Consider the following 11,240-nt stretch of genomic DNA (forward strand, 5'->3'; position numbering starts at 1 on the left):
AAGTAAGAGATAATTAATTTCAAAACTTAACAAGGATTTCTAGTCAAACTAGGACTCTAGACCAATTATGCGTTTTTAACTCATGTAAGCACAAAAATGTATCCAATACCACTCAAGACTCTTATTACGACTCAATGACTCAATAGTACAACAATAAGGGCTCATCAAAGTACAAATTGAGGTAAAAACATGTTAAGAACGTCGCAGAAAGTGCTTCTATCAGGACGTGAAGTCTAAACACCAGATTACAAATATCAGACATAATATCAAAGATCTCTACAAACAATTATTCAACAAAGCACCAACTAGTAAAAAATATTACCCTCATGGCGACTATTTGCTTTAAAACAATGGTGACATATAGAATGAGAGAACAATAGATATGAGACCCTAACAATAATGAAGCATCATATACATATCTTAATATCCAATACATCAACTCTCCAACTATGTTTCTGCTAGAAGATCAATCTGACGACATTTAGTATCACCATGTCACTAGGCGGCAATAACCATTTGACGCAGCAAGGAACTCGCCGCCTACCTAGAGCAGACACAAACAGTGCACACACGGACATGAAGCCCGACTCTCCCTACGAAACTTTTGTAGGGAATTATTACTCGCAAAATGCGTAGAACAAACAAACAAATAAAAATTGACAAAATAATGAAATAATTAACAACTTGAGTAAGACCTACAAAGTGAGCCCAAACCCATACTCTAGCTCATAGTGGGCCCACTGTCAGTAACCAAGCCCAAACCTCCACACCATCTCGGCCACTAGCCTTCCCGGCCGAAGAAACCTGCTGCATCACAACGCCACGCCGCCACCAATGACGCCTCCCCAATATCGGATGAAACCAAGCCACTTACAGCTAGCCAAAGCAAGGAACCTTTCCACTTGAAACCAAATATGTCATCTCTAAAGGCCGTCCAACCCAACCGGCTCCTGACTCACTCCGCCTAGCCAATAATTCTGGCCGGCCAATCTAACAATTGTCGATCCACCCAAGTGTAAGATCGTCTTGCTCCGATGCATTGTGTCCACCGGTCTCATTGTCGAACTAAGGGAACACCAGACGCCAGTTGATCTGAAAGTTGAAACTCGAGGTAACTCTAGACAACAAAACACCCATCCGGCCTCTCCCATCCGTCTTAGGCTATAGGCCAGAGGCAGTCGCCAGTGATAGACGAAGCCTGACAAGTACAAGGATCAAAGGTGGCGTCCTCTAGGGTTTTTCTCTAGAGACCTATTTTTCCTCTCTATCATCTGTTTTTTTTAAAGCTCTTGGGACTGCATTTGTGCACAAGGAATAAAATATCGGCTAGAACAAAAATATCAAGGATCCGAAAATTAGAAATTTTGGGGAAATTTGGATTTTAAAAAATAATTAAGTACATTGATGAAGATTTATATAAAAACATGGAAATTTTGAATGAAACTTTGAGAAATGTTTATTTGATCAATTATCTATTGTATGTCATGAGAAATTATTATATAACTATTAATTTATAATGAGTTATAGTAATTTGAGGTGAAATAATCGTCTAGCATTATTAAAAATATACTTAATATATATATATATATATATTTATCTAAGGGGATGCTAGCTCATCACGTCTTATTTACATATGATACATTAAATGTGAAATTACATGAGTGATTTAGAACCACATAAAAGATCTATGATGTATAAAATTTTCACTATCTTCATCATGTCTTTGAGTAATATCTTAAGTATATTGTGAAGAATAGTCATTAAATGATACATTCCCTTTCTAATTTTGCATGTACTGTGACTTATATGCCAACCATATGAGTCGTGAGTGATTGATTGTGGGTTGTGATACTGGTAGTTCCCGTTTAGATCAAGCATTTCTCGACTTTGACTATAACCATAGCTTTGTGAAGATTGTGTTCCTATGTTTTCACTTGATTGCATCTCATTAGAGAATAAATATGGTGGATAAGACATGTTGAATTTTCTCCATAAGGGTAAGATCCATTATTGCTTCCTCCTAGACCAAAGGGGTTCGATTCCCTTCAACAACCAGTTCAGTTTTATTTAAATTTTAGGTGAATGTTGGAACATGGAAAGCAATATATAATAAAAAGAGTCATATATAACAATAAGTTGGTGTAGTAAAGTTGACTATAACTTTGTGCTTGAAAAATGATGAATCAGAAGTTTGATTCTCCTAACCAGTGATTTTTTTATTTTATTTGAAGTTGGCTTGACACGTAGCGATATTATGAAAATAACGGGAAATTTTGAAATTTCCGTTGAAAAATGCTTGGTATGTAACGGATATATATCCATATGATGAAAAATGTAAATTTTCACGGAAATATCGAGAAAATTATAAATATTTTAGTCTTTATTTATGTGTTGCTAGCTTTGCTGTCACACAACCATTTGGTGCTTATATCCTTTTAGATGGGTCTGCATTTCTGTACTCTACAATATCTTCTTTCAACAAATGGGGAGGCTATTCCGAACTTCGTTATCTAAATCAATATAGTTTATGATAGTTAACATCCAATTCCGATTTGCATTGAAAATGATAGAATTTCTGATCTAGTCTAAACCAGCTTCAAGAGCAGTGGTTGCCATTTTCACAAGTTTATCAATTCAAGGTTATTAGGATGATGAATTCAAGTATCCCTCTGTGTGACTGTGTCATCACACCTTTAAGTATCATAGTCTATCGTGAAGGTAGTTTTACCTAATTGTAGCTAAATTTGGGTATTTAATTACTTAATTTGGATAGATTTTAGCATACGCTATTACGTTGATGTCTGTTTTCTCATATAGTATCAAACTATCAATAGATATAATGAATTCGATCGACAAATTTATATATTTAACTGGCTAATTTGGATTCAGCTTAAAATCTACAAGATTGTAAACAGCTTTTCCTTTCTTTGTAAGACCCCTAAGTAGGTACATGACACCATTAAGGAACCCAAGCCTGCTTGTTCCCTCAGAAAGATCGAGATTCGAGAATAGGTGATCGACCAATATCACATCATTCACATGATTTGATTCAGTATTTCAGCTCACTCCTCATACATTATTATATTTTCTAGTCATGAACAAAATTAAGGTTAATTTAGGTCCTGATTGAGAATTTTGACAAAGAACCCACCAATTTGACTGTTGCAAACAAAAGTTGGTCATGGAAGCAAGTAAGCAACAGTTCTAGATTTCTAGAGTATAAAACCAAACATTATTAATTATATTATTTATATATTCACAAATCACAATCAAAGAGAAATACATGATCATTGCAAAGACTGTTAGGTTTTCAATTAAAATATTAGTAGGAAAAGTAATATACTGTGTGCTCCATTTAGAACAGAAATAAATACAATCCCATTTACCAGGAGCCAAATAACAGTTTACAGGAACCAGGAAAACAAAATTACAAGCAGTTTTCATGTTTCACCAGTTATGTATTTAGGCTGGAGGTGCCATAGTATCAAATGTTTTTCTCCTAACCAATAAGCAAGTGATACTAGATGGCTGGGAATGTGTATTTTTGAGGGTGCATAGAACAAAATCCGGGCGATACATCGCAAGCACTAGCCGGTCATCCCCTAAATTCAGACCAGTTGCATCAAGAAGAACATGCCATGAATTCCTATGCACGGAGTATTTAGTCCCGTTGACTGTGGCTGGATAGGAGAATAGTCCCTTTGGACTATGCTTGCATTTTCTCCTAAAATACTGGCTAAGTTGTGACCCTTTTATCCTCAAATCCAACCAAGTTTCTGGAGCTCATATGACCCTTGCTTCTTTTTTTATGGCAAGATATATGGCTGAGCCTTCAGAAGAAATATTGATCGCCACCACAACTGATGAGAAAAAAAATAGACATTACTTGTACCATGCATCACATAGTTTTGTGCATTCAATTCTGCTTAATGCATATGTACTGCATTACATATTAGTGATATTACCAGGACATGTTATATCAACTGAAGATTATGTGTTCTCACAGTAGTTGTTCTCCTCTCAAACAGTGGACTCACAAGTCTCTCGGCCAACATAACCAACGTGTGCATCATCGGGTGAGTACTGTACTTCCATCTCTTGATGGAAATTGTGATCTCTATTTTCAAAGTATTCAACAAAATCAACTGGAAAAAATGAAAAAGAATAAGATCATTCACAATCCAGAAACAAGCACAACCATTTAAAAGAAATTCTACTGAACAAACATAAGAACTAGTAAAGAAGGGTATGTTTAAATTTCATCTACCTCCATTGGCAGATTCTCCACCAGCATGCACTCGGCAGTACCCTCCTCACAACACTGCAATACATTTGAAAAATTCAGACAAATGCCCAAGCAAACTTTTAATTGTTCTTTAACAGTTAAATGAGTACCTTATTCTCCTTGCAATCATCACTTAAAGCATCATGCCCCAGACAAGTCTCAGCAGTTTCATTAAGCAGCAAGTCATAATTTGTACTTAAAGTGGTTGTACTAACAGGCTGCACATTCTTCTTATGAGCCCCACCTGAAAGTTGGAAGATGACAATTTAAATCAGCACTGGGAAATGTTATATCATAATAATGTCTAAGTGGAATTACGATCATCGACTCAAAATTCAAGAGTATCAGAAAGTAAGTAAACCATTATCAAGGAAGAGAATAATTATACCAATCAAACCGCAAAATAAGAAACAAAATGAGACCTTCGATAATTGCCAGTATTGAAACCATCATACACAGTGGCATAACATATCATATCTAATCACCGTGTTTTTATTTCTTGGGCCTTATGTAATGAATAATTCCACAACTAAATGGACTCTTCTCCTAGTACTAACCAATAACCAACCCCAATTTACAGAAATCCTAGTAAAAATAGACACGACCAAAGCATTCAATTTCCTTTGCAATTTTTTTTTCTCCTAGAATATACTCGGCAAGTGTTCCATAACCCAAAAGTTCAACCACTTTACACTATATGAAACATAAATGTGCTGGGATATATACTAATTATGAATTCTTCGCTAAAGAAAAAGAGGTTGAGTAGGAGGACCATAAACAGAATGTCTAGGTGCACACAACCAAAAAAAATATATTAAAGGGTGCCACATTAGTACAAAATGCATCGTAGGAGCATGAAAAAACTTATCCAATATTTTTGGCAACTTACAGACTCTCTGCTTTCTAGAGGAAGATGTAATCATATCGGTAACTTTGGTATCCAATACTTGGGACTGGTATGCTCTCTCGAAGCAGTTCTCGCAGAAATTTTCTTCCTTGTTTGCATTTCAACCTTGAACAAACGTAATCCTGAGAAGTCTGCAAATACCAACTCCTGGTTAGATCCAGTTACACATCCAAGCTTCCAAATTTCATAACCAGCATCCTATCTATAATCCACGAGTCCATGAAAAACTATACAAGCCAATACACAAATTATAAGCAAGACAAATCATGACTGAGAGCTAGGGACGACCAAATGATGATACGAAAACCAGTCACATAATGGAAATTGATAACCAGAATACCATTAAACTGAGTTCAATTAAATGGCAGAAACCGTAAATGCTACATTTGGAAAATAACAACCTCCTGGTGACCAATTTCAGCTCAAAACCCTAGAATCCTACTATCAAAGCTACAAGGCTTGGACTCGGGAAGCAACTTATCTTCAATTCGCATGCACATAACACCATTCCCCCAAAATTAAACCACTTGAAACCCTGGAATCTAGCTCGGAGAAACAAAACCACTACCAAAACTTTAACTCAATCAAAAACCAAAGCCACAACACGAATTCCAGAATCCCTACCTGAACTGAAATTCCAAACAGAAGGAGCGGCGGGGCACGGTTGTTCCCGGCGAACGGAGAACTGATAAAAAGATCGGGGCTTTGTGTGGAAGATGTAAGCAGAAACGAAACCCTAATTTTGATTCTCAGTTTTCCCTCCAAGGTGTTGTGGTGTTGAAAAGAAATAAAGCGGAGCCAGAAGCCCTGAATTTTCTCTGCAATTTTTCTTATTTATTTTCTGGAATTCCTGATTTTCACTACACTCGCTGCTGCGATGGATGACACGTGGGTAGTTTGGTATTTGGACGGTGTGGATTGAGGGGATTGGGTGGGGGATGTGTGAGTTAGTGGTGAAATTGTGGGAAAGGGAATCATTTTGTCGTCGATGGAGATTTTATCTTATTTTCATTTGGAGAGGTGCTTCTTTTTCTTGAATTCTCAAACCTGCCTCTACTTTTTGGATATTCTACTATGGCCCTTTAAAATTCCTCTTGTTTACGGCAATCCGCCTTTGGCTTTATGATACTGAAGAGCATGCTCTCAATTTCTTTGTATTGGGGACTTATGTGAAGATTAGAAAATGTTACGTTAGAAATAAAACAAAACTATTGAGACTTGATATCGAAGCATTATATTAAGTGAAATATATGCATATTAACTACTCAATTATTTATATGCGATGAAATATGATAATATATAATAAATATATATGTAGTGATTTAGAATGATAATGTGAATGGTAAAATGACCGGTTAAGAAGAGAGAGCGCAAAATGAGCTATATGACCACCAATCTTGTGTATTAATGTGATCCATTTGAATGAGAACTTGCAAGAGGTGTTTCGTGAGTAATAAGGTGTGGTGTATTAGATTTGTTGAAATATTTTAAAGCGGAGAGTTCAACATATATGGATATTATTTAGGTGACCATTCAGTGGCGGATCTTGGACGGACGTTTAGGGGATACTTGATCTAGAATTGTAATCTATGGAGGATTTGAAATTTGGCCGAAGGCTAAATTTTTTTATTGACAATGTACTCAAAATACTATGTGATTCACTTTTGAACTGATTGTTTTACATTATCTGCATCAAAATACCTCCAAACATATGTAACCGAGGGTGTATGGAAAGCAAACGTAGAAAGCCAGAAATCCCAAATGGGAAGATCCCCAATTCAATCATGACATTCAGTGCTCACTAGAGGAGTGGAGGCCGCGAAATTAATTACTCTAATTTAAGAATTAGACTTTAGTTTTTAGGGTTAGAGATTTAATTTTATAGAAAAAAAGAAGGGAGAAGAAGACACAAGAGATAAAAAGAAAAAAAAATTGGTGGTCCGTGTGAGATTATAGATGTTGTTGTGGGAGGGAATTGGGTGTGGGTGTGTGTATGTAGAAGTGTTGGTAGAAGGATTGAGTGTGAGAGAGAGTAAGGGATGCTAGTCCTAATTAAAAAAAATTAATACCAATTTTTTTTGTCTTTCTAATTGAGTTGGGGATGTTTTAGCATCCCTAAGCTTGTAATAAGATCTGCCCCTGTGACCATTGATGCAATAACATTGTCAATTGCCCCTCACAAGTGAAATGTCATTACATGGAATACATGTTCAACAGTTTCTATCTCTCATTTTTTATTGTTATTTTCTTATATATGGGGATGTTGATTTAATATTCGTATGGTGATTCAGAGAAGTAGTGTTGTGTTATATTATTCAACTTCTTAATGTCATTTGACATTACAAGTGAATATGCATAGTGAGTCCCAAGTTTTAACCATAGTTTTCATTGTATTCAAGATGTAGAAATAAGCGCATCAGAATCAACATGAAAGAAATATAAGAAACATGAACTAAAGAAGCAACAAAAACCCAAAGAAACAAAGACTAAACTAGTTAACTAGAGTACTTAAAAGAGAGATTGGCACATGTGATTAGGAAAAGAAGTAGGACCGATTAGAAAAGGATGAAATTGAGTCCTTGGTTGTATAAATTTCAAAAGTGTTAGGACTTTTAAGAAATTAATTTATTTATAGTGGAGGGAATCTTTTCCAAATTTTCAAAATGAACCAGCCAGGCGCCAGCTCCCTCATTTCCCCTCAAATAAAATGCCCCCTTTCATATTTGGGCCAGTTGACCCGTATCAGTAAATCGGGTTGTTGTTCGGTAGGCCCATGCACCTTTTTGGAGTAAATAATACAGGATACATGTATTACGTACACTCGTACAGAATCTATTCTTCTGTAACATTTATATCAACAAGTACGACTCACGTACGCCAAATAAATAAAGCCCTCACTAATTTTTCTGATGCTCCATCTAATCAATCACCCATAAGGCCATAACCCATACAAGAATGATATACCTAGAATGGGTGACCCATTCAAAACTGCATGATCGCTACAAAGTTCCTTAGCTAGCTCCTAGATTATGATTAAGCTTTTGGCTTCATTATTTATACAATCCCCTTATCGGATTAATCTTTCGTAAACATTTTACATCTTATTGGTTAGCCGGTTAGGTGTCAGTGTTGTTTGATGTTTACATTATATTCACAACCTGCATGCGAATTCAGGTATCAAAGCCACCACCAAACATGATCGAGCCGGTTACATTATACTGATTATAGGCTAGGTTAGCACCGGCTTCTATTGGATATTTATTCCCCTAAAATTAAATTAATTTTTTTACAAGATCCCCTAAAATTAATTAATATTGGGATTCTTATGATTAATTACAGAATATTTCTATTTCCTATTATAGGTAGGAGGTAGCTGATTTGTTAGTGACTCGGTGATATATATGCGTCTTTCTCCTCTATATATACTGAGCTCTTAACAGAGCTTCTGCTATCCTTTCAAGTCAAAGTTCGATAATCGATACAAGTCTGATGGCAACAACTATGCTGCTCATCGAAGCCAGGCCATTGAGATTGAAGCAAAGCACCCTATTACACACCTTTCGTCCTCTTCCAATAAAAATATTCCAGTTAGGCACATCAATGTTAAGCTATCCACGTTGCTTTGCTCCAGGTCCTAGATTTAAGAACCCTAAATTATCTCATTATTATTCCTTGCCGGCTGAAAAGACCCACTACTTCACCGCCGACTCTACATCAGATAATCCATCTCTGTCTCACTGCCTCCATGTTTTCAAAGATAATCGGTCTGTAGCAGCAAACCCTAATTATACAGCCGTTCTAAGCAAGTTATGGGAAAAGTCTCTCGAGGCAATGAGGAAACCGGCAACGGCTGCCGTGCTGTTGGGTTTGTTAGTGATGTACAACCCCAACTCAGCAGCACTGGCAACTCCAGTGGGTCGGGTCGGTGGTAGCTTCACTAGCTGCTTGACATCATACACTACGACCTCGCATAATCCATCTGACAATTCTTCGACCAGAATCAAAATGTACGACATCGGATACTACGATCCGCTCTGGGACTGGATACTCGGCGGGGTCCTTGCTACATACGTTGTAGGGGGAATGATTATTGTTATCTTGACAGTTGATAAAAAGTTTGTGTTTGGTGCATCGTTAATTTTGTGGACAGCTATTATGGCTATTTGGTTTCATTCTCTGGGTCAAACAAGTGTTGTCAAGCTCCAGCTTCAGGTATATAGGAATGTTAATTACATATGCAAATAAAAATGTACAATATCGTTTTCTATTACTGATAGCTAATCCATATGTGTGTGCATGTTTATGCATTTTTTACTTGATATTCCCATAGTGTAATTTGTCAAACACGGCGCGAGCATTGCAAATGGATCTTAATCGGATTGCTGAAGCTGCAAATCCCCATACGCATGAGGGTTTGAGATATGTTGTGAGAGGTGAGTTATATATCCTTCTTGTTAATTACAATATTACTTTCCCTCCGCTCTTCTGACTTTATTTTCGCTAAATCTTTGGTTACAGATACAGCTATAGCTATACTCAGGCAACCTGATGATTGCATTTCCGGTTACTCATCTGTGAGTAAATATCATTGCTTCTCTAAATAATAACCTTTAAATTTATGTTTGAATTTGTTTGACTAAAATCATATAATTTCTACATGTTCATACACCAATTTTATTTGTACGTTGACACATTTCCCTACTTTCGGATGGTTTTGGCCATCGGTTAATATTGGTAACCTTGTAACCATATTGTACATATAGAATTGGATTGGTTTTAGCAAAATGTGTATGCAGACGCTTGTTTAAATAGACTGGTAATTTGTATACATATCAGAAATTTGTTAAGGAACTCGGTTAAGCTTCTCGTGTTAATAATGATAGGTGGTCATATCAAAGTTTGGTAGAGCGGCTGCCCAGCAATGTTTTAATAAACTTGCTGTTAGAGAGAAGATTAGATATGACAAAGAGACGATGGTCAATTTGGATAATATAAAGTCCCAAAGCATGGCAAGTCAGAGATATACTGATGAATCCCATAATGACGATATAGTGGTAAACACTTTCAACTCCATATCTCTGCTGAATAATGTCATAGCAAAAATATATTCTGGATTGCAAAAAAAGGGTCATCGATCAATATTTTGTTGTTTCAACTTCATATCTCTGCTGACCTTTAATTAAAACCAAAAACTTGCTGCTAGGTTACAATATTACTTGCTGCTGAAGGGAAGTCTAAGTCGCTCACTATCACTGACAGCAGCGACGTGATAAGAGTGTTGGAGGAGCTTGCGTCCATTGATCCCAGCAAAAGAGTATTAGTAAGAACAAAAATGTCGACTAGTAATAATTTTTAAGTTTTGTTTACCTCTTATTGAGATAAGTAGTTATATTTCATTCTTTCATGTTTTTATTGTGCACAGGGAGTAGAGGTCTTGTGGAGTATTCCTCAGTTATCTTCGAAAGTTCGAATGCAGGAAGCTAGCAATTATACTAACTGAATAATTACCTCATAATTAAACCAATAATGTTTCAAAGATTATAAACAAGCTGTGTAGCCATATGCCTTCGTTTATTCTGAATGATATATAGTTTGCTTACATTTTTAATATACACTTTTTGTCTATTACATTTAATTTATTGGCTTGAATTGATGTTATGTTCTGTAAGAGTAGCAGTAAAGGTACTTGAAATTTGATGGCACAAAGTTATTTGACACCAAAAGCCATATATAGCAATATGTTCAAATGTGAAAACGAGGCGAATGTGATTTGGTAAAGCCTCGTGAGGCGAGAGACCGGATCAGATGTCATGTAATTAGATTATATTCAATAAATTGATCATCTTTAGGGGTTAATCTACTATACATCAATGTATGTTATACATCCTACATCCGACGGTTGATAATGGATATTATTTTTCTGACCCCACTTATAAAACAATATCGACCGTCAGATATAGGATGTATAACATACATTGATGTATATTAGAATTTTCCCATCTTTTGATCATCTTTAGCCCTTTCCAATGGGGACTAACTTAATAAGGA

At 36.1% G+C, this 11,240-nt stretch overlaps 2 protein-coding genes across 2 annotated transcripts; one reads left to right on the forward strand and one right to left on the reverse strand.

The window, feature by feature from the left end:
* Nucleotides 1-3,296: 3,296 nt before the first annotated feature.
* Nucleotides 3,297-5,974, reverse strand: LOC126791654 (uncharacterized). The gene is made up of 6 exons (XM_050518128.1): nucleotides 5,817-5,974; nucleotides 5,175-5,323; nucleotides 4,396-4,529; nucleotides 4,268-4,321; nucleotides 3,966-4,145; nucleotides 3,297-3,860 (listed from the first exon to the last, which is right to left on the reverse strand). Exons 2-5 carry the CDS (start codon nucleotides 5,206-5,208, stop codon nucleotides 3,975-3,977), a joined length of 393 nt encoding a protein of 130 aa, XP_050374085.1. The 5' UTR covers nucleotides 5,209-5,323; nucleotides 5,817-5,974; the 3' UTR covers nucleotides 3,297-3,860; nucleotides 3,966-3,974.
* Nucleotides 5,975-8,792: 2,818 nt separating this feature from the next.
* On the forward strand, nucleotides 8,793-10,692 carry LOC126792354 (uncharacterized). The gene is made up of 6 exons (XM_050518799.1): nucleotides 8,793-9,404; nucleotides 9,523-9,625; nucleotides 9,711-9,766; nucleotides 10,076-10,246; nucleotides 10,396-10,506; nucleotides 10,615-10,692. Exons 1-6 carry the CDS (start codon nucleotides 8,793-8,795, stop codon nucleotides 10,690-10,692), a joined length of 1,131 nt encoding a protein of 376 aa, XP_050374756.1.
* The last annotated feature ends 548 nt before the right edge of the window (nucleotides 10,693-11,240 follow it).

Source organism: Argentina anserina, chromosome 4 (genome assembly GCF_933775445.1).
Source record: "Argentina anserina chromosome 4, drPotAnse1.1, whole genome shotgun sequence".
Lineage (NCBI taxonomy): Eukaryota > Viridiplantae > Streptophyta > Magnoliopsida > Rosales > Rosaceae > Argentina > Argentina anserina.

Coding starts and splice junctions, on each gene's coding strand:
- LOC126792354 (XM_050518799.1), top strand. CDS start 8,793: ATGTTAAGCTATCCACGTTGCTTTGCTCCAGGTCCTAGATTTAAGAAC. Junction 10,247..10,395: donor CCCATAATGACGATATAGTG/GTAAACACTTTC, acceptor ACTTGCTGCTAG/GTTACAATATTACTTGCTGC. Junction 10,507..10,614: donor CCATTGATCCCAGCAAAAGA/GTATTAGTAAGA, acceptor TATTGTGCACAG/GGAGTAGAGGTCTTGTGGAG.
- LOC126791654 (XM_050518128.1), bottom strand. CDS start 5,208: ATGATTACATCTTCCTCTAGAAAGCAGAGAGTCT. Junction 4,530..5,174: donor CTCTAGAAAGCAGAGAGTCT/GTAAGTTGCCAA, acceptor TCCAACTTTCAG/GTGGGGCTCATAAGAAGAAT. Junction 4,322..4,395: donor ATGATTGCAAGGAGAATAAG/GTACTCATTTAA, acceptor AATGTATTGCAG/TGTTGTGAGGAGGGTACTGC.